Consider the following 24418-nt stretch of genomic DNA (forward strand, 5'->3'; position numbering starts at 1 on the left):
TGTTTGGCATGTACCCAACAGTGCAGAAGGTGTTGTGTGGTGTGATGCAAGCTGTATAGCAGTGGGGGTCACCTTGGAGATAGGTGGTGTTACTGCAGAAGATGCTGCTTGGTTGCGAAAGAAGGACGATGTGGCTCATATAAATGTGCCGGAACTGGATGCGGTTATGAAGGGCATCAACTTAGCCTTGAAATGGGGGCTACAGAATGTTGAGGTGAGGACCGACTCAGCCACTGTGTTCTCTTGGATCCAGTCCGAAGCTACAGGAGAAAGGAGGGTGAAGACGAAAGGCACTGCCGAGATGCTAATAAAGCGTCGATTGATGATGTTAAGGGGGCTGATTAGGGAATTTGATCTTCAACTTAGGGTCACTATCGTTCCTTCAGCGAAGAACAGAGCAGATGTGATGACGAGGGTGTGGAAGACCTGGCTAAAGGCGCCAAAAGAGGCAGCTGTTGCAATATGTTGTTTGAATGAAAGACACTCTGAAGGATTTGCATGACATGCACCATTTTGGAGTGGATAGAACCTTGTTCTTGGCAAGGAAGGTGGACCCCAGAATCACAAAGGAGGCCGTTAGGACAGTGGTTGAGAGATGCAGCCGGTGTCAATCAATCGACCCTGCGCCAAGTAGACACGAAGCTGGTGAGGTTCAGGTGGCAGAGAACTGGAGCAGGTTGGCAATAGACGTAATGCACTATCGACAGAGGCCGTATCTGTCAATGGTCGTCTGTGGACCAGGAAGAGTAGCCATTTGGAGGGAAATCAAGGCGGAAAATGCAGGTAAAATTGCAAAGGTCTTGGAAGAGGTGTTTTTAGAGAGAAGTCCAGTGACGGAAGTGCTAATGGACAATGGAACTGCCTTTCGCTCAGCTGCCATGGAGAATGTGTTGGATAAGTGGGGAGTGCGGCGCTATTTCAGGGCTGCATATAGACCAGGCGGAAACGGAATTGTGGAGCGGCATCACAGGACCATTAAGGCTATAGCTGAAAGGGGCCAGATTTCGCCGCCAGAAGCTGTCTTCTGGTATAATATGGCTCCAAAGTCAGGCCAAAAAGTGGAGTCAGTGCTGCAGAGGGCAGTCTTCAAGTACGAGTGGCGGCATCCCTGAACTGCACAGGTACCCGCAGAGGAAGGCGAGAAGCGAGTGACTGTGCGAGTGGGAGAGGAAGTGTGGATCAAACCGCCTGATGCTCGCTGTACCACACGCTGGGGGAGGGGCATTATGACAAGTGTCCAGTCCCCGAACAATGTATCTATCGACGGCATCCCTCGACACATCCTTGATGTGCGGCCGGTAGTGGTGTCATCAGAGGAAGACAGCGACGTCGAGCCAAGTAGCGACGTTCACGAAGAGGCTCTGCGGAGATCGCAGCGATAGAGACGGCCGCCATGTTGGTCGAACAACTACGTGATGGGTTTACATGTGATGATCGTGTAGATCAAGGGGGCGTGTGGTTTGAGTTGTCCTCCTTTGCAAATTGGCTGTTTGGAAAAATGGAAAACTAGATGGCTCTGTGTGGTTTGAGTTGTCCCCCTTTGCAAATTGGCTGTTTGGAAAAATGGAAAACTAGATGGCTCTGGTTGATAGTCAATTTGCAGAAGTGGAGAAATGGGCACCATATAAACGGTACTTTTTTTAAAGCAGGTGTGAAGAGCGTAGAGAGTGAAACGACGGTTGGAAGAAGTGACGGCGAATTCTTTTTGTGACGGTGAATTATTTTTGGACGTTGAAGAGCTCGACCTTTTGGAAGGAACAGTTGTGTCTTATATATATTTTTTAAATTTCTTTTTGTTCTACTTCACTACATTTATACAATAAAAATTGCAATGTTAGAAACTGGTAAAGTCGAACCATCTTCATATTTTTCAATCCTACTTGTTGCTGGTGTGGATATTGAGGTTTGCTTTTTCCTAAACGTTTCAACCAATTTTCGTATGTGTTTAAACAAAACGTTTTTTCTGCAACTCTATTTTTGACGCTTTTACTTTTTGCTCACTTTTTAATTGTTGCTGCGTTATTTTTCGATGTATTTTCTAATTATATACGTTATTCTTTTTAATGTCTTCCGTGATTTGCTGGATGCCATTAATTTTAAAAAGTATTTGGTTGATTTTTTATAAAAAAGTTTGATTTTGAAGGGATTTTCTACGATACATTTTTGTTCCCTTGACTTTCTTCAGCTTACATATTTTCTGATTAAAAAATGTTGGCTGATAAATTCAAAAGTTTAAAACTATTTATCTAACTCAAACTAAATAGATTTGACATTTTTAGGACGTACATTTTGTTTTTAATAGTCCCATTCAAATTTACTGGTACATATAATTCTCCAATAAAATTAATCTTATTACCAATCACCGTACAGGCTGACTTTAGTTCTTTCTTTAAAGTCAGTTTGTTCAATTTCTTCCACGTATGTACATTTAAAATACACAGGTCTGGCAAAGTATCTAACTGTAATTTCCGGGTTTTGTTAAATATTTTGACAATTATGCAAATTTTCGTCTGACTTTTGGCTGGATTTTGTCGATCTGACTCTATTTTTTTCTACAATGCGACATTTTGTGACAAATTTTGCCACAATTTTGCCAATTTGTATTTCGTCAAAACGAGCAAAATTTTTCCAGTGCAGTTCATCGCATTAGTAGCATATTCTTTGGGGATGTTTTGGAATAATCCGCTCGTTTTTAAACTGCAACGAAGCCACGAAGACGTACGTAGTATTAGCAGCATCTCACGTGTGCAAATGACCATGCCGTGTCGTGAGTTGACGTCAAAGCAAAGGAAGAGAAGAGGAAGAAAGGCGGACAGATTTGGAATCACGTGGGAGACAGTGAGAGGGGCTTTTTAAAACAAGATGTAATCCGGAAAAAAAAGCAGAGATTAAAAAAAACATGCGTGCAAGACAACGATCGCAAAGCACGTGCCGGCAAAAAGGGTTCTAAAAACCCGCGTGGCGGCGACTGGACTTGAGCAGACGTGTTGGTGAGGAAGGAAAAAAAGATATGGCCGAGTTTTATTAACCACATGACGGATGAAGAGACATGCAATATGCAAGCGTAATTTATTTCCTTTTCTGTTCCTTTGTAACACGTTGGTTCCGACAGAAAATGTAATGGCTACGTTATAAAACCGTGGGTAGTCCATTTTCTTTTTAGGAAAGTAATCCTTTGCTTTATACTGAGACTGGTTTAACATATTTGTTCTCTTTTGTGGAGACATCATTTTTATATGTGTACTTTACTTTCCTGACGTATGCTATGCCCGGTTCCATTATATTTTTAGAATCGTTTCTCATGCTTATAACTCTTTGGTAGTCATGTGAAAGTTTCTGTAGAGTGATATTGGGGTTGCTTTCAAGTTTCACTAACGTTCTCCGTCTAATCTCTGCATTTTTGCCGGCATTAAACCCTAAGTAAAAATGAGATATATAAAATTATCTGGCATCATCTGCTTGTCTGAAATCGTTACAATGCTCTTGTTTACGAAGCGAACATTAATCTTCATCCCGCATAGCTAAATTAAAACATCTCGATATTTTATCAAGCCAATTTTCGCAATCGACGTTAAAAATGCATTCGTACTTCCTAAAGAATGCGTCGAACGTTTGATCTTCATCAGAGACGTAGGTAAACGTCTCCGTTGTGCTTCATATCGTGTTTTGCGAAAACGCTGTGTTATTCTCCGTGTTCAGTTTATTGGTTTTTAAAGAGTGATTTCTGATTCTTTTGTATTTCTTGTTGCTGCCGCCTTTCTTCAGTTTTCTGCTGCTGGAGCATCTGTTATTTCTGAAATTCTTGTTTCTGTTAGAACACCCTTTCTTCAACTTCCTGCTGTCTTTCTTCTATTTTTTTTTCGCCGTTAGTTGAAAGACTTTTGTGGTATTTTCGTAACGGAGTTGAAAAAGGATTTTGTTGTAAAAAATTTTACTCCGTTATTCGATAGCTTCGGCGTAAAATTACTTCGGTGTATAATTACTTCGGTGTTTTTTTTGTTTTTTGTTTTTTCTTTACATAGGCATCACCACCTATCAAGGCCAAGTAGCCACTCGAGGATAAGGGTTAAAGCGTGTACAGTAGAAATTGGACAATATAGTAATCATTAGTAATGGAAATTCTGTAAATTTGTTAACTTATATGGAACGGCTAATCAAAAACTTGTTTACGTTAGACTTGAAGACAACCATATTGTAGTCAGCTGGAAAGCAGGAAAACGGAAGATAATTCCATAGGCGTGCAGTTCTAAGAAAGAAACTTTGCTCATGGAATTTACGTTTAGGTTTAGGCACAGATAAAGAGTGGGGGAAATTAGTGATAGTGTTTTCTGCTAGACGGGTGTTTCTTGTGAAAGTTTGGTGAGGGGTGACCATAGATTGGAGCTCAGCCGAGCACTTGCCATGAAAATAACGATAAAGCAGAGACAAACTCGCAAGATCTCTTCTATGAGAAAGAGGTTGCAGTGAAGAGAAAAGGACATCCCCTACGAGGCTATGAAGTCTATTTTGAACTCTATCAAGGCAGGATGTCCTTTCTAGCAGCTCCTGCTCAAATGTGGCAACAGTACTCAATCCTTGGACGTACCTGGCTCTTATATAGATAGAGAATTGCATCAACAGTGAGATATCTACTAGATCGATAGAAGGATCACACCATTTTTCCAGCGGCCTTGGCAACGGATTTAATGTATGTGTTCCATTTAAGATCAGGCATAAAGGTCAATCCTAGAAGCTTGTCAAAACATGAGGCCTCTCCAAGATGAGAGCCATTCATTTCAATTGATACCAGATGGGAATCAGAATGTTGATGATGTAAAGAGAGAAGCTTGGTTTTAGATGCATTAAAAGTAACAAGCCACTTCTTTCCCCATTGTACCACATGCTCAAGATCAGAGGAGAGAGAATCGGAGAGAACTTGGTCGTTTATGGTCTTAGATGTGCTACCATAGATGGTAGTGTCATCAGTATAAATGCCTACGAATGATGTAAGGATGTGATTTGGTAGATCATTAATGTAGAGAGTAACTCTGTACATTAATGATCTCCCAAAGGATGGACCCCTGAGGGACTCCAGCATTAATACTGTGAGCTTCTGATTTCTGCCCATCAACTACTACTCTTATGAACCTATCAGAGAGAAATGATTTAATAATTGAAAAGACATTTCCAGCTATACCATAGCTGGAGATCTTGTGAAGTAAACCTTTATGCCATACCCTATCAAAGGCCTTTGATATGTCAAGAGCAATTGCCCTAGAAAAGTAGCCTCCATCGAGAGAGTCGCTAATCCTATGAGATATAAGTGTAAGCACATCTGCTGTAGATCTAGCAGAACAGAAACCATAATGCGTGTCACTAAGAAGGTTTTTTTTTGCTGAGATGGTTGATTACTTCTCTATTTAACACAGATTCCAACAACTTACTCATGACGCACAGGAGACTTATTGGCTTGTACTGAGAGGGAGATGAACGATCACCTGAATTCTTAAATACAGGGCATATTGGTGAGATTTTCCAAGGAGATGGGAAGCAATTCTCCTTAAGACAATGTTTAAACAGTTTTGTAAGGATTGGCGCTAGTTCTGGTTGAAGTCTTTTGAGTACTATAATTGGAATACCATCAGGGCGGGTTGTTTTACTGGAATCAAGGTTTTTGATTAGCTTGGCAACATCACGTACAGATATATGTATATCACATAGTGTGTTTTCTGATACAGGAGGAAATATTGGAGGTTGGCGGCTTTGGTCGCAAAGGGTAGAGTTAGCTGAAAAGTTCTTGGCAAAGAATTTGGCTTTGTCTGATACTGACGAGATTACCTCAGGTCCATTGATGATAGTTGGGATAGAGCACACGCCTCTGTTCAGGATTCTGTTTGCAATTTGCTGAAACTGGTGGGAACCAAACCGTTGCTCAGCTACTTTGGACTTTATGGACTGAGCATACAACTCTCTTGCGTTCTTTATTCCTTTTTTACAGTGGTTGCTGGCAGTCCTGAAAGCGGCTTTAGTCTCAGTACATCTATTACGTTGGAAGCAATAGAAAAGGTGATTTTTGTGCGCGATGGCAGCAGCATATTCTGGATAGAACCACAGCTGGCTGTTAGGTTTTTGCTGGAATTTTTTCGAGGGTATGAAATGGTTTATACCTACAATTAAGCATTCCATCAGGTCTGATACTATAGAGGACACATATTTTTTAAACATGGAACGCAGAGGTAGATCTGATATAAATGTACGGAAGCTATCCCAGTCAACTATAGAGTATCGATATACTGTACGATGGAGAGGTATGTCTGAGGACATTACCTCTCAGTTTTATCTTAACTGATACAACAGAGTGGTCAGAAGATCCAAGTGGGACAGAATGGCAGCTGAACACAGTTCGGGGCAAGTTGTAAGAAAAAGGTGTAGGAGACTTGCATACTGGCCGTCAGTATCAGGCACATGGGTAGGTTCAGGAACAATCTGAGTGAGGTCATAAGCAATGGAGAAATCATGACAGAACCTCCCCATCATCATCGGTCTTGTTTGAGTGAGTTTACCATTCCACATTGTGAACATTAAAGTCTACACAGACATGAATATTAGCTGAAGGATAAGCAGATAGGACGTGCTCAATTACTTTGGTGTATAGTATTTCAGTGTAAAATTACTTCGGTGTATAATAATTACTTTGGTGTAATTTTATCCTTTATGGACTTACAACATTTGAATCGGTTGTTGTTGAATTTCGGAAAAAACAACGTTTTGAAATCTAATTCTATTTATCTGAAATAAAGAAGAGGTTGTTCTTGAAATATTTTGTTCGGGTTATCGAATGCATTATCCAACATCAAACAACTGAATCAAGGGGTATTTATGAAAGTGTTTAAGACCATGTATTGTTGCTTGACTAGATGACCAATTATGACTGTATATGAAAATGGCTTCTTTTATTACAAGTATAGACCAGAGACTGAACGATGGTGAATTACCTAACGATCTAAAAACTAATTCTTGGCGGGAAGGAAATTCAAGTCAGGAAAGTAAAAACATTAATAAGGAACTCCAATCATCAAATTCCTCTTCAGAACATGTACAAAAATCCCCAAAGTTCCTCAAGCAAGGTAACTCAATTTGTCGTTTTTTTCCGAACAAAAACGTCTATTTTATTTATTTGCGGACCATTATCCTCCCCTTTATAGTTGTTTTTTTTACGACGTTTCAGTCAACTATAACAAATTACTCATCTCAAAAGATTCCAACAATTAAGTAATAGAAACAACGTCGTCAGCTTTTTTTCATATTTCATTGTTCATAACTCGACTTTTTAACCGGTTAAAAACGGGCAAAAGTCATAGCCATGATTTAGAATGAGTGCTTTATGCTAAATTGATGGCTAAATTGTGCTCATTTTTGCATTAAGTACTAATTCTTATCAATTTCGAACTGCGCATGGAACGGATACCATAATACTTAGTTCGCTGCACCTTATCATGACAACGGTTCATACAAAATTTCCGTTAGATCGGACAAGTAGTTCTGAGAAAAGCTGGAACGGACAGACAGACAAACAAACTAAGAGACATATAATATAGATTGTATTCCAATAAAAAAAACGAACTTGCTAATGTTAATAGGATGATTTTTTATTAACTGCTCTGACCAAGATTTGTCAACTTCAATATTCTGTAGGTCTTTTAACACAGCATGAGTTATGCACTATTGCCAACTCGTCAGAACCCATATTGTCATAGCAGCATCGGATCATTCATAAAACACACAAACAAAGCAATCCGTTAATGATTTGCAAAAGCTATTTGACATCAAATAACCCAGAACAGATTGATATGTCGAAAAACACTCAAACCAGACCGCCAACATTGAAAGACAAAGAGTTATTCAGTGAAATGAAGATTCTCTGAAGGAGAGCATTTTGATTTTAATGAAAGAATCGCAAATCGTTGTTTTCATAAAATGTAATGGAAAAAACTGCATGAAACCCAGCGAAAATTATCTTTCTTGCATGATTAAATGAAGTGGGTTTTTTATGAAGAGATTTTGAACTTAATACTTTGTTAAATTATAGATTTTTAAAAAATGATTATTTCCATTCAAGTAAGAACCAGGGTTAATTGAAGCAAAAGAAATACTTAGCTAATATAAAAGCGGAATGATGCGTTTTGTCAAATTTTTCATAGTCATTTTATAGCATGATGATGATGCCACATATTGGGTTAAGATTGCTTTGTTTTAAATCATTGCAGCACTTTTCGGGTTATGTAAAGCTAAAAAAAAAATCAGTACCTATTACCAGTAATAGAGAGTTGTCCGAAATGTTCAAAACTCCCGACTCCTTAGAGGTTTAATGTTTACTGAAAAATAATTTGACCGTTATGTCATTATGCAGTCCATTGACATATTTTATGGTTCATGAAAACATTTGTCTGACAAGATGACAAATAGTACATTTATACTGACTCTCTATAACGCCATCACATTTAACTGTAGAACATCGTTAGGTGATGAAGTAAAGATTTGTAAAAGAGCTTATGTCGATTTAGATTTTGTATTAATAAAAGTGTCTTTGTTTTTATCGTTTTTAAAATCTTATCTAAATTTATCCCGGAAACATAGAAAGATTTATACCTGTGTATATGTTCAACCAGAAAACTTATGAGAAATTCTTTTACCTTCAAACCTCTGCACTAAAAAAATACAGTAAGTATATATTTTCATTTGACTTTTTATAAAGCACACACACACACACACACACACACACACACACACACACACACACACACACACACACACACACACACACACACACACAATAAACATGATATGCAAAGTTCAGACAAAATCTATCCAAAAAGAATTAGCAATTTATAACATATCATGAAAAGTGCAGCTTCAAATCGGATTAAACAGAATTATTTAAAATAAAAATTCCAGATAAATACAATGTCCAACGTTAAAAAATGTCTCCAAATCAGAAAATATGAGTGAAAAATAACTTTAGTTTGATAACACTAATTTCACTATGGATGTTAGCAATGTTCACACCCTGCTTTCTGTAACAATCTGATTCTAAACTGGATCGAGTTGGAATGAAGCAGACAAAACTGATGCTGATTCATACAAATTACGTTTTCTCTAAAAATATTGATGATTTATCCGATGCTTCCATTCAGTCTTGGAAGACAAAGGATACCATCACTGTAGAAGCAGCTGTGTGTATAATTGTGAGGCAAAGGTTGTGCAATCCCCAATCACATCTCTCCTGAATCGGCACTGTTTGAGCCCAGTGGCAAGGAGAAATCCAGAATAATTGGAAACAATGCCGAGATAAGCGGAGAGAATATACAGCACTTGAAAGTCCCAAATAGTCATCCATTTAGTACTGACTAGGTTCAGTGTTGCTTAACTTTGGTGATCCAAAGGAAACCGGTGTGTCACCATGATTATGCCATACTGCCGTATTCATCTACCGCTAAAAAAAATAACCAATACATGCGACAGCACAAACAATTAGAAGTACTCTTCCAAAATACAATCTATTAAATAAGAGATTAATGTAATTGTATTGAAGCATTATCGAGTGTGTATATGAAGGAAAAATATAGAAAGCATTCCAATGCAGAGGTGTAGTGGATCGACACAAACTAATTAAGACAAATAATAGTAGAATAAGTTATGCAGAGTGACCTTTAATACACCATATATGTAGATTTTCCTTATATACATTTAACATTGCATTGTGTTTTTACTTGCATCAGCATGGGCAGATGGAATTTCAGTGTTGTAATTTTGGAAAATTTTTCTTCGTTTTTTTTCTTCATTTTTCTTCCTTTGAAGATTGTAATGCTGGGTATGGGGCAGCCAAACCAGCTGCCAACATTGCCCTGCTTTTTATTGAAACCAACCGAGAGCTCTTTTTAGTATCCTCGCTGTTCCCTTAAGTGCAATTGCCTGGATCTCTTTTGCACTTGGTTCACAAGGAGTATTAGTAATATAGGACTTCAGGTTCTTCTTCATAAGCCCTGTGGCACCTATAATAACTGGTATGATTGATATCTCCCTAAGATTCCAGTTTCTTTTCATATCATACATGAAACCTTGATATTTGGTCTGTTTCTCTCTTTCAGCTCTGTTCAGACCGCCATCATTAGGAACACTCACTTCAATCAAGGTTGCAACTCTGACTTATTCCATAAACTATGTCAGGTTTCACAGCAGCATTTTCAAGGTAGGTGGCTGTAGGGATTACATGGTCGTAATGTATTGTATATAAGTCATTTCCAACTGTTCTTTCAGGTTGATGTTCCCAGGACTTGCTGCTACACTGGATGTTTAATTTTTTACAGATGGTCCAGTGGAGCTACTTGCATACTCCATCATGTCTCACTGTATAGTAGTCGTCCCCTAGAAGAACCTTGCAACTTGATATCAGATGACCGACACTTTCCAATTCTGTATGGCAGAACCTGCATTTATTTTCATTACTGATCCCTGCCATCTTCTTGAATGCATTGGTCATCAATCCCTGGTCTTGAGCAGCCATTATGACCCTTTCCTGATCGTGATTGAGGGCTCCCCTTTTTAGCCAGTCCAAGGAACCTTCTTTATTTATGTATTCCTGAGAGAGTTCCCCCCAAAAATACTTTGCATGCTGATGTTGTTCCCATTCTTTAAGGTTCATCTGTCTCGGTATATTTCTGTCGGCTCTTTCTTGCTATTTCTGTAGCACACTTGTTTGGTGTTTCGTCCTCATCTGAAAGACAGCCCTGACCAAAATGCTTGGCCAGCTGGGTGACTGGTGTTGTTCTGCTGGCTCTTGTCTCTTGATGTTCGTATACTATTGAAAAGGTGTCATTCTGGGAGCTTCTCAGATACTGACCGGTGCTCACAATAGTTGCTCTATGTTGATGATTGATCTCTGAGAGTCTCAGACCTCCTTCTCCCCTGGGCAAATACTGCCTTGGTAGACATTGATTTCTATATCTTATTTTATGAAGCATTAGTAGCTTCCGTGTCTTTACATCTAGCCGGTTGATGTATTTTTGTGGCCAGTCAATGATACCAAAGCTGTATGTTATTACTGGCATAGCAAGCTGGTTTATGGCAGTAATTTTATTTTTATTGGTGAGCTGGGTTTTGCATATTTTCCTCACCCGGCGTACATATTCTTTACTAATCTTCTCCCTCATCTTGGCATGTTGTATGTTCTCGTTTTCCTCAATGCCAAGGTACTTATAAGGCTCATGCTCTTCTAGATCCCTGATGTCGATGTTTTCATTAAGCTGCATATTTTCTGTGTGGGTCTTCTTCCCAGCTCTGAGTGTACACTTGGCACTTCGTCAGGTATGTGTTCAAACGTGTAATATTTAATATGTTTTAGTGTCACTTATTCAAACATATATTTTCTATTCGACTCCCTAATGTCACTAATGATTTAGTATTATTAGACTAGTATATTAATCAACAGAGATGGAGAACAAAATATGTCATGCATTAGTAATATTAAATCGTGGACTTCCTTAACTGTGTATATATATATATATATATATATATATATATATATATATATATATATATATATATATATTACCTCTTTTTTATGAATGCATCACCTTCGATTTTTAACCATTGTTTAAAAGTAAAGACGAAAAACCAAAAACAAATGCTGTATAGGAACGCATAATGAAAGCGAAAATAATTGTTTTTCCACCAAAACAAAAAAATTATTAAACAAATAATTTTGATTGAAAATAAATCCACTAAATATCAGAGATTTAAATTTTCAGTATTTAATACATGAATGTTAATATAAAGCATTTATTTTATAATAGATTTTATATTTTATTAATAATATAATAGATAAAGCATTTATTTTATAAATTATAGATTTTCCAGGTCAATTAAAATACTTTACCTGTCCTGCTTCATTTGAAGGACGACATCAAGAAAGTCTTATTATACTCATAGGCGAAACTCAGCGACCATTTTTGAAAACAGAAACCATTTTGAAGGTGTGAACTAAAGAAAACATCTTTAAAATCAACTCTCAGTAGAAAATGATATTCAAAAATGGGAAATTGACATGTAAAAAAAAGTCCAGAACTCTAAATACTGACAGCTGCATTGCAAGAAATATCAACCAGAGGAAAGCATAGATTTTTGATTAAATTACTTTCATTTTCATTACCTGTCCCTAGGTGTATAGTTTAAAATAAAGCACTGTACTGTTCTATATAATTTTAATGAGTCTTTTCGTCAAGGAAACAACCCTTTTATCTCTAAATTAAATCCCACTTCAAAAAATGAGACTTTTTATAATAAGGATCCCTTGATGATATTGTTAGATTACACAAATACTCATTATGATTTTTCATAATAGCTCTAATAAAAGCAAAGTTATTATTATAGGTGTTCGTTAGAAATGACAACAACAATATCTCTACTGATGAATTAATATCTATTTGATATTTTAGCTAAAAGCAAAGTGTAATATCTGTTCTGACACTATACTTGAATATTTCTATAACAGTCAGTGAAGAAGAATCCTTTTAGACTGAGGCTATTTTATATTTGATTCAATTTAATTTTTGGGAGTTGGTTTTTCCCCCACGTTTAAAACCAACCTTGTATCTAACTTTGCCCTCGTAAGGAGGCAATAGGAACTATAAAATAAGTGAACACCATAACTCAAATTCTATTTATAGCATCAACATAGCTGATATGATGAAAAAAACAACAAAGTTTAATTAAAAAGACAGTCAAAACTAATTTTCTATTGCACAACAAATGAATAAACAAATGTTTTAGGAAGAAAAAAGAAAACATGCATTAAGTTTTGAATGGAGGAAAAAATGTAAGAAAATGAACGTTGCAAGTGTGCACATAAACGTTGGCTTTTACATCCAAATGTATTATATATGCACTTGTGCAACTGCAAACAAAGTGTATAAAAATAGAAGAAAAATGCATCCTTCTCTAACACAAATCCCGGTGACAAGAAGATAAAAAAAAAAAAAAAAAAGAAAAAGAAACACTTGAAAAAAAAAAAGAAGCTACACTCACAAGATCTGAAATATCTATGCATTATAACGTTAAATATATAAAGATGCATATAAATATATTAGATATATATCGTATATGTTGCATACATTTAAACATTTTGATTAACCTTCCAACAACACAAAATATGCATATATATACTCCTATAAGTTTGTTTTATTTCTGTGTGTATTGATATTCATATTAAAAACCCTTTCTTCTATTTATTTAAAAAGAAAATACAACTCTGTTACATATGGGTCGTGAAATTGCATTCATCTGCAAATGATCTAGCTAATTTGCATATTCTTTTAAACATTCATTTTAATTAATTCCCTATTATTTTTTTTAAGTTTCCTTATGGGATCATCATTAACTATAATGTGTAATTATATTCATGCAGAGAGTCTATATGATTTATACTTGTCTAATATTTGTGTAAAATGTTATAGTAAACACAAACCTCTTTCTATATATATTTATGAATGGATATATATATATATATATATATATATATATATATATATATATATATATATATATATATATATATATATATATATGTTTAAAAATTTCGCCTACCAAACTTCTGTCAATTTTTAGGTCTACAGATATGAAACTTATTATATAGGGTATTTGAACCCATGCAGAACGTTATATTTGGGTTTTAGTCGCGGAAAATCGGTGCAAAAGTGTGTAAATTAAATAAATGGGATTTGCCAGATGAAGGTCGAACGACGGCATTAGGAATATGCATGTGTAACGTAATAGCTATTGGCTCAAGTTTTAATTTTTAGCCTTGCATTAAACATGTCTTCATAGCTCAGGCATTAACATCAAAGGAAAAAGTAAATCTTAGGGTGAACGTTTTTGTTTCGATGTTCGGTGGTAGTGCACAAGTCATGTTTTTTTTTTAACTTTTAAAATTATTACTATATATTGGGTCCAATATAATATAATAATAAATACGAAATCTGCATTAATCAAAATATCATATTTAAGCGTATTTTACGACCGGGCAATGCCGGGCGGCCTGCAAGTCTGTGTGTGTGTGTGTGTGTGTGTGTGTGTGTGTGTGTGTGTGTGTGTGTGTGTGTGTGTGTGTGTGTGTGTGTGTGTGTGTTCAAAGTAGTTATAAAAATAATCAATCAAACAAACCTGTCCAGACCAGATTTGGTTCCTCTTGAATGTTCACTGTAAACAAAGATTTTCAAAATAAAAATATCTCGCAACAATCCCATGGGAAATTCTTTTTTCAATTTTCAATATTTATGTCATAATAATTACGTCAAATAAGTCACAAATTGTGGTGCATAAATCAGACAGAAAATTAGTAATTTTTCTCAGTAAATGTTTTCAATTTATAAGCGGATGTTTATCTTCAAACAAAATGTGAAACTTTTATCAAAACATTGGAAGTAAACTAATATTTATACACGAAAGTTTGATAAAAGCCAATAAAATATCCTGCATTGGTTCAAACGCGGTTTATCCAATTAACTGATGACTACACGATGTGCCACATGATTGTCTAGATAGTCATTGTGTGGATGATCATTGTATGAATGTTGTTTTGAAAAAGGGTAAAAAAAAAGAAAGAGTTTGCTTAACACAACATTTTAATGAAGATTTCCTGTTTTAATCATAAGGCTTTATTTTTAGTTATCTACTCATTTTTTTATTTTTCATTAAAAATTATGGATTTAATAGATTTTACATACAATATGAGATTTTAGAGAGAAGAAGTAGAAACGTTGCATACTACGACAAAACACACCTGAAGAAGGGGGGATATTTCAGCATCCGAAACGTTAATATGACAACATAGTGAGGCGAACTTATCAAAACATCTAAGTCATGTGACGTCATCGTTTTTTGTTTGCATATGATGATTTATGCAACACAATTCATGGGATAAAGTTTAATTGTTGGTATGTGTGTGTGTGTGTGGGGGGGAGTAATTTAAAAGAAAAAAAAAACAAACGCTAAAAATAAATTTTAAAATATCCTAAAAGGAGTTGGTTTCAGCAGTGCTTTGGAGTCCTGCTTACTTTAATTTTGGATCCTTTAATATGTTGCTGAACAAAAATATTATATGGTCGCTAATTCACAGTAACAACATATTAAAAAAGTTACTACAAATCTGCATTTTTCTCAAATTTAAATTCTGTCAAGCTTTGACTTTCATTTGAAAATCGCCTCCATGCTGGATTTGAAAACGTAAATTTCGTTACAAGAAATTTGTTATGCTGAGATTGTTATTAAAATTGAATGATTCTCAGATTTCTGGTGATTAAAAGAATAATTGTTCAGTAAGAGTTTGATAAAGTCGAAGAGAATCACTGACTTCTAGCATTACAAATAATTTACATTATAAATTGGTGAAAGTTAAATGTCAAATATTGTTATTTGATTGTCTACCGTCACAACTAAAACTGATCTTATGCTCATCTAGCATGACTACAAAGATGAATTTCTAAGATCAAGAAAATAATTAGTGAAATGAACGTCTAGAGTTAGAAAATTCAGGTTTGTTGTTGTTAGAAACATAAAGTTGATCAGTGATTGAATCTTGATGAACATTTTAATCTGCCTTTGTTTAATGCTGCTGTGCTCCAAGACAGTAAAATGATATTTTCAAGCTGACACTATCAGACAACATAAATTGGAAGAAGCACATAGAAGATGCTGCCAAATTTGCTGCAAAATAGGTCGTCATGCACCATCGAACTAGAAAACTGCTCACACATACTATTATCTTATATAAAGCAACCATTTACCAGGCATTTTTGTTGTCACACATTTGTGCTGCTGCACTAGCGTTTCTCTCTTGGACTGGATGCAAAGTCGGGTTTCAAACATCCATTGTTTGTAAAGATTCAGCTGATTTCACATCACTGCAGTGTTGTATACCTGTGTTTAGCTTACAAGTACCTCCACAAAGTGACGCCGATGAATTTACAGCACGTGTACACCCTCAAAATACCCAAATCCCCCCTCCCGCCTACACTATTTTTGCTATCCTCTTCCTCCTGCTCTCTATTTCTTTGACTGCACCAACATGCAGAAATTTCAATGTCTGTAAACAACCATCTTGCTTCCCTAACACCTAGCTTACCCATCTATAAAGTTGACAGTTTTTATTTTTGTCCTAATTTACAGTGACCCTTTTTATGGAGCTTGATTTTCTGCGCATTAAGAACTGATCTTGTGTCGAAATTTGCTCACGTGGAGAGGTCGAATTTTAGTGTGGCGAAACAAACTGTAAGCATGTCGGCCAGTGAGGAGAGAGGTCTGATTATGAGATGAATGACATTTCTCTCTTTTTTAGACAATCAAAGAGGAATTAACAAAATTATCGTTTTTCATTGCAAGGCAATCTTGGCTAGAAAAAGTTGTGTCGGACGATAATGGTAGAAATGAAGACGAGTTTGTGTAGGAGAAGGGACAAAGGGGGAGGCATTTCGTGAGAGGAGAGATTAGAAATTGTGGAGGAGAAACGCAGATGAATACAGAATTTCATTTATCTCCTCCTAGTTATTTCATTCACCTACCGTCCTCACCCCACCCTTAATCCACTTAACTTTTATCACCAATTCCTCCCCTACAATATCCTCCCCTCCCCTCATTGGCTAACATCATAATCAGTTTCATTTGGTCGTCATTGTTGTGAGTTGCCTTTTTACTTTTAAATCTGACATCTGTTTCATGACATCAGATAACAATGCTTCTTATCAACGACCTCATGTATTGGAGTAAGAGAAATTAATCTGCAAAAAAGGAGGGAGAACAGGCGGAGAAAGGGAGAGGAAACATGATGTAGGATAGGAGAAAGAAAGAGAAAAAGTGGAGGAGGGATTTGAGAACCGGGAGGAGGAAGGGAGAAAGTTACAGAGTAATTAGAAATGAGGGAGGAAAGAAAGGAGAAAGATGTGTAAAATCTAAGAATTACATATTCCAGAGACATACCATGGTTTCATTAACACCGGTAGACTGCTAATGTTTAGAATGGGCCCTTAAAACCCATTTAAAATTCTCAGCGACTAACACAATGAAGACAGTTCGAAATTCATTTTTTTAAATATAATTCGTATTAGGTATTGTTGAAACATTACTTGCAAATTACATATATATTGGCACTCTTATATTCTGTTACTGCCGTATTCATTTATTTTATCTGAAGACGTTGGGGGGGGGGGCAATTATCTATAACCTTGTTAAATATTTATTATTTTAATTGGAATTCATTGAGATGAGTATTATTTATTATTTTAATTTTTTATTGTCGACAATTATCCTCATCTTTTTTTTAAAGTTATTTTATTAACTAATAATAATTAAAAAAAGTTATTTTATTAACTAATAATAATTAAAAAAAGTTATTTTATTAACTAATAATAATTTAAAAAAGTTATTTTATTAACTAATAATAATTAAAAAAAGTTATTTTATTAACTAATAATAATTTAAAAAAGTTATTTTATTAACTAATATTAATTAAAAAAAGTTATTTTATTAACTAATAATAATTAAAAAAAGTTATTTTATTAACTAATAATAATTTAAAAAAGTTATTTTATTAACTAATAATAATTTAAAAAAAGTTATTTTATTAACTAATAATAATTTTAAAAAAGTTATTTTATTAACTAATAATAATTTAAAAAAGTTATTTTATTAACTAATAATAATTAAAAAAAAGTTATTTTATTAACTAATAATAATTAAAAAAAAGTTATTTTATTAACTAATAATTATTAAAAAAAGTTATTTTATTAACTAATAATAATTTTAAAAAGTTATTTTATTAACTAATAATAATTTAAAAAAAGTTATTTTATTAACTAATAATTATTAAAAAAAGTTATTTTATTAACTAATAATAATTTAAAAAAAGTTATTTTATTAACTAATAATAATTTAAAAAAAGTTATTTTATTAACTAATAATAATTTAAAAAAGTTATTTTATTAACTAATAATAATTAAAAAAAGTTATTTTATTAACTAATAATAATTTAAAAAAGTTATTTTATTAACTAATAATACTTTAAAAAAGTTATTTTATTAACTAATAATACTTTAAAAAAGTTATTTTATTAACTAATAATTATTAAAAAAAGATGAGGAAAATTGTCCGCAAAAAAAATAAAATTTGTTAAATATTATTTAAACTATAAACTGACTGTATATAAAATGTTCCATTTTATATACAGTAGAAAGTCTCAGGAATCAACTGACTCCGTTCAAATTCTTGAATTCTATATGAGATACATAGATATCCAAATGTTCAACCAAAGTTCTCTTTTACCTCTCAAACGTTTAGTTATCAAAGTCGAAAAAAATATTAATTTCCCTCTCCTAAACTGACCAGTAAATTCTGTTGTAGTATATCTTTCTTGTGGTATTTGGCCTTCCCGAATTCACAATGTATCACAACATTTAGACATTTACAAGACGGTTAAAAAACAGAGTTTTGGTCAATCTACTCCAACAGTAAATCATTAAGAAAAGATCGATTCGTAAGATGCGCCCATTCAATCTGTGCGTTTAGCGCTGACAAAAATTCTATTAGAAAATAAAGTTTACTGACGAAAAGGCTCCATCGAATTTAAGTGTGCCAAATAAAGGACTTTGTTTTTAAATAACTTCTAAACGCTAGAGTCAATCCAGTTTTTAAGCATTTTTTATATTTCTAATATTCAAAGTCCATTGTTACAATGGACACATTATCATAAAGCTTTACTGTGTAATTTTTAAAGATTAACATTTCGCAAAAAATGCAAGTTTTAGATTGATCGACTTACAAAAAGAAAAGTTTCAATACAAATATGAAGGCGCATTTTGAATGAAAAAATAATGGATGATTACATGCTGGAGAATTGTTTAAATAATTTATTAGTTATAATGAACACGAGCAGGGAGGACGGTGTTTAGCGTTTGGTTTTTACATTCAAATTGAACAACATCGAAATAACTTACCACGAAGAAGTGCTGCTTCTACTTGACGGACTCCGTGCCTGCGCTTCAGATACGCTTGCCATACGGGTTGCAGCTGCATGGAGAGGTTCTGACTTTTCTGAGGATTTGCTTTGCATTTTTTGCCGGCACAAGTCCTGAAATCAGAGCCGATACTAGTGTCAAAGGTCGTTTAGATTTGGGTAATTAGGAAAAGAAATGTAAAGAAACGTAGTGTTACATGTTGCTGGCCCACAATACATCAGAATACATTTTCCATAAACCGCCACTTCAGTTATCTGCCCATGTAGATTGTTCCTCTTTATAGCTGGAATCAGCCTTAGGATGAAGAGATAAACATGGATATGGTGAACATTCACAGCATCAATTTATCTTTTAATCACTCAATTTGTGGATTATTTAATATTAAAACACACAAAATCATGGTTGTCATGGAAATTGGTTTTGTCAACTTCATTTACTAACTGATCTATTGAGAAAGGTATAACCCCACAATTTTGCCTCAGCTATGTGTCAAATGTTCAATCGTATATAATGAATCATTTACAATATATATCATCATTTGAAATCAAAGAAAAATGGTTGCTATCCTCTAAAACAGGCACACTAAATACATATTCTTCGTAAACAGTTAATTGAAGACAAGTAAATATTTCATCCACAATATTTCGACTCAGTTTGAAACTCCAATGGTCTGCACGTTCTCCCTGCTTCTCTCCTCAATAGTAAATCATGAAATAAGCACAAAGTGATTACACCAATAATACAACCCAACTTTTTTTAATAGTGATTAATTCCTACTGGTGAATAAGTAGTTTTCCCAATATGAGGAATGGTAAAGTTTCGCTTTGCTTTGCGTTTCCTGTTTCTATTATGTTTGATGTGACCTCCAACACTAAGAGATATTAAGTTTAAGAAGAAAAAAATAAATCCGTTCTTTTTTTTCATTTTTCTTTTTTTTGTAGAATTGGTTATGGTTCAAAAGCAAGCTGATCGTTAGATGAGAAAGTGATTGCTGATTTGCCTTTAGGCAAAAGGTTCTCAGATCTATGTTTTCTTTTAGCAAGGACACTCAGAGCAAATGGAAAGAAAAATGATGAATATCTAAATTATGAAAAATTGTACAAAGTGTATCATTTTTTAAAAAACTGTATGCAGGGTTGAAGCCATGTGACCTTCTGTTGCGACTGTGCCCTCGTGAAGATCTTTAAGGAGATATGTCGACGAGGAATAATAACCGAGAGAATTATTTTCAATAACTTGTATCACATGGAAGGTGATCACAACTAATATTTGTTTTCTTACGAACGAGGATGAGGATCAATGAGTGACAGAACACTGTAAGGAATGGTAAGGATGGTTAAAACTGGGTAGAATTTGCTTAACAACTTAACCAGACTTTATTAACATTGGTCTTGAAAACAACTATGCTATAGTCAGCTGAAAACAGCCTCATAGTATCGTGTTCTACAGACAGGTAGCGCTTGGAAAGAAACTTTGCTCATGGAATTTCCATTTAGTTTAAAGCATTTTTTTTCTTGTGAATGATTTATAGGAAAAATCAAAGATCAGAACTCAGTTGAGCACCCAGAAAGACTAATGACATGTCTTCAGCAAAAAAGAGACGGTAGGGAAAGGAAAAAACCTCCTTCTAACTAAATTTCGAATTCAGTAAATACAGGAAAGAGTGCTTTAAGCAGCACCTCCCCAAATGTGACAAGAGTTCTCCATCTTATTTGATTCTTATGCAAATACAGAATTGCAAATAGAATGAAATATTCTGGAGCCGTAGAATGATTCAACCATTTGTTCAGCAACAGTTGATGTAAGTCGTCCATCAAAGAAGGAAGTTTCTTCATGAAGAAAGACATTTGTTTCAATTGAGGCAAAGTGATGGTCTGAGCATTGGTAGTGAAAAGAAAGAAATTTGGTATTATTCACATTAAAAGTAACCAGCCATCGCTTTCTCTATTACACATGCTCCATGTGGGAAGAGGGAGAACCAGAAAGATTTTCATCATTTATGCTCATTGAAGTGTTGCCATAGGTGGTTGCGCCATCTACATATATGGTATTATATACAATAGAAGGTATTCACACAGATAATGTATGTATCAGAAGATGACAACTTGTATTATACACACTGGATGCTGATCAAACTTTGCAATCTATATATTATGAACATAATTGATAATATACACCTAAAAAATATATCCTGGAAAGAGACCACAACGTCACAACTTGTGGTTGTATTGCTGTTGCATACACCATATATTATATTTAATATACTCATGCATCTGATATTATTTCATATCACACAAAATTTATTTCCAGAGTTTTTAATAATCTCATTGTGATTGTTGACTGTAGTGGAATTAGTTTCTTTTTCGAATTCCTTTTACTGCAAAGATTTATAACACTCGATTTTCTCTTATGAAATATAACTTTATTAATTCCTCTGCCGATATACTAAACAATAGTAATTTTATTCATGTCTATTTTTAACTCGTCTTAACTTTTTCTTTGCTGTTGTTATTATCTTCAGAATAAATCATATTGCTGTTGTAACTTACTGAAGATTGTCTAACTCTTTAAAAGCACAATTCAATGATACAGTATAAATATTATTTTACTTTACGTAGGTAATATTGTCTTGGAAACATTTGAAAATATCATTTACATTGTATGATCACGTCTTTCTTCTGAACACCAATCTTGTTTTGTTCTTTAAAACATTAAAAAACATGTTTCGGAATGCCATTCATGTAATTTTGTAAAAATATGTATCCTGCTTTAATTAGGCGGTGATATTTTTCATTCAATTTATATCGAATGAAAAATGTCACAGCTAAAAAGATGAATAACAAACAAACTGTTTGATAAAAACAAATTAAGTGATGAGCAAGATTTAAAAAATACATGTAACATTTCAAAACTTACAATATTTACACACTTTTATAGATTTTCGAAAATCAATTCTTTAAATACAATGTTTTTGTCTTTTACTGTCCATTAAAAGAAAACATTCCTGGATCACTTCCTTTAAAGAACGCACTAGTATACGACCCATTGAACATAAGGCATTTCTGGACCATTTCCTTATGAATGAGCTAGTATAGACTCTTTAAAAATAAACAAATTTTAGGTAATTTCTTTAAGTATTACTCGACATACTATCCATCAAAAATAAAGGATCTAAGTTAAAAGGAATGTTTTGTCTTACTTGGTAATCCTTCGATGCTTCTGCTGTGTCGGGGTTGCCTAACTGAGACATCTTCTGCCGCGAAAAATGTTGACGTTTAAACATATAGAATATGACCACGGCCAGCAAAGCAGTTGCAATTGAACCACAAAGGGCAAAAGTCAGAGTGTAATATTTGGGAGTCTTTCCAGCGGTTTCAACAACCTTCACCTGAAAAAGATATGAAACAATGAAACAATATATATGAAAATATGAAACAATAAATGACTATGAGTATCAATACAAACATGAAATTCGAAATTTGTGATGATTAATAACTTCAAATTTGAAATCTGGATCAAATTTTTATCATCGATTTTTATGTTTTTATCTTGATCTATTTTTTGGATTTAATTATCTTTAAAGATCGCGATTACGTGAGAGAATGCCTTGAACCAGTAGAACATTTGACAAAATTTCCTAATGTTTCGAACAAATACACCAACAACGAATCATTTAGAGAGTCGATATCATAAAATCGGACCACTAAACGTTTTAAGGAGTAAGAAGCAACTCTGTAAGTTGAACTGACTTTTATAAGATTCTGAAGGATTGTTTTTCAAGGAATTTCTAGCACCCCCCCCAAAAAAAAACATAGATAATAATATTTTTCAACGGGTAAATGTTAGAAATGAAAAACTGTGAGTCGAGCTTTTTGTTGAACTACAAAGTGACTGGCTCGGCTTTCGTGTTTTCCTTTGGGTTTTCTCGAAAAAAGAAAATTAAATGCTGAGACAAAAATAACTTGATTTTTAACTTTTTTCTGCCATGGAAAAAGGGTTAACCTTAATTGAGTGAGTGTTATTTTTTTTCGTTCGACCCCAAAATCTACATTGTGTTGATCGTTAAAAAAATGACTATGTGGAAAATTGTAACTTATTTTTTTTTTACATGTTCAAAGCCATATTCATATTTCCTTTGCTTAAAAGAGGAAAATAAGAAACCATGGAGAACTTAAAACCAACTATGTCACAATTGTGGAAATACCAATAGGAACAACAACATGGAAGAAAGATCGCAAAAATTGCTACTGTTACAGCAAGAAAAACAGACTTATTACTACGAACTTTAACGAATAAAAACAAGTAACGGAAAGTAATATAGCATTCTCACAAACACATTCTGGAACACTATTGAGAATTTCATTTACATTCTGGATGAAGACAAAACTTTCACCACGTATTTTAGAGGGTACGAAGATCTGTATACGATTAATTGTGCCGACTGGGCGGCTGTGAAATAGTCTGCTTATTGCTTTGAAAACTGGTACAGAACACAAACCTGTGACGTAACGTTTTCTGAAACAAGAAACCTCTAAACAGAACCGTACAGCCAGAAAAGGCCATGAAAGGTGGAAATTCCTAAATTTAATCAAGAAAGATTACCAGAACTATTTAACATTTCCATCAATAGTCAACAAACATTTCATAAGAAAGATGACAAGGATTATTCAACATTTGAATCAATAGTCAACAATCATTTCATAAGAAAGATGACAAGAACTATTTAATATTTGCATTAATAGTCAACAAACATTTCATAAGAAAGATGACAAGAACTATTTAATATTTGCATTAATAGTCAACAAACATTTCATAAGAAAGATGACAAGAACTATTTAATATTTGCATTAATAGTCAACAAACATTTCATAAGAAAGATGATAAGAACTATTTAATATTTGCATTAATAGTCAACAAACATTTCATAAGAAAGATGACAAGAACTATTTAATATTTGCATTAATAGTCAACAAACATTTCATAAGAAAGATGAAAAAAACTATTTAACATTGTAAACTATGCTGAAATTGAATTGAATATTATAATAACTAATTGGAAAGAAGTAGAGTAAGACTAGTGTTATTTCAGAATTTTCCCTTCGGCTAGATAAGTTGCACAAGCTTGAGAGTATAATAAACCATTTAATCCATAGACGGAAGGACAATATATGGATTTATACTTTTCCAATGGGATTGGTGAAAACTCATGAAATATCTCTTACAGAAATCGAACACAACATGGATAACTGATATCAAACATACATAATAAAATTATGAAATTTGCAGTGACCTCGTTTCAATTTAAGACGGACATTAATTATCTATCATAATAAAGTTATTCTCATTGTTATTGGTTTTGCCAATCATTTAGAATTCTGC

The 24418-nt window shown here is 34.0% G+C and overlaps 1 protein-coding gene and 1 long non-coding RNA gene across 6 annotated transcripts in view; one reads left to right on the forward strand and one right to left on the reverse strand.

Moving 5' to 3' along the window:
• LOC145291330 (receptor-type tyrosine-protein phosphatase N2-like) overlaps positions 1-24418 on the reverse strand; it is a 1723320-nt gene that overhangs the window by 301533 nt on the left and 1397369 nt on the right. For 3 of the 4 annotated variants that reach the window (XM_080137084.1, XM_080137087.1, XM_080137085.1), the window contains 3 exons: positions 22240-22428; positions 19020-19153; positions 14197-14232 (listed from right to left, as the gene is read on the reverse strand). In XM_080137084.1, coding sequence (XP_079993210.1) covers positions 14197-14232; positions 19020-19153; positions 22240-22428 — 359 coding nt within the window. The remainder of the gene's footprint in view (positions 1-14196; positions 14233-19019; positions 19154-22239; positions 22429-24418) is intronic. The other variant, XM_080137086.1, reaches the window with a different exon arrangement.
• LOC145291333 (uncharacterized) overlaps positions 1-24418 on the forward strand; it is a 163693-nt gene that overhangs the window by 113634 nt on the left and 25641 nt on the right. Inside the window, exons 2-3 of one of the 2 annotated variants that reach the window (XR_013869384.1) lie at positions 10128-10228; positions 19982-20104. This is a non-coding gene — a long non-coding RNA (uncharacterized LOC145291333). Of the gene's footprint in view, positions 1-10127; positions 10229-19981; positions 20105-24418 lie in introns of those variants that run through there. The other variant, XR_013869385.1, reaches the window with a different exon arrangement.

Source organism: Euprymna scolopes, chromosome 12 (genome assembly GCF_053919585.1).
Source record: "Euprymna scolopes isolate OS-2025 chromosome 12, ASM5391958v1, whole genome shotgun sequence".
Lineage (NCBI taxonomy): Eukaryota > Metazoa > Mollusca > Cephalopoda > Sepiida > Sepiolidae > Euprymna > Euprymna scolopes.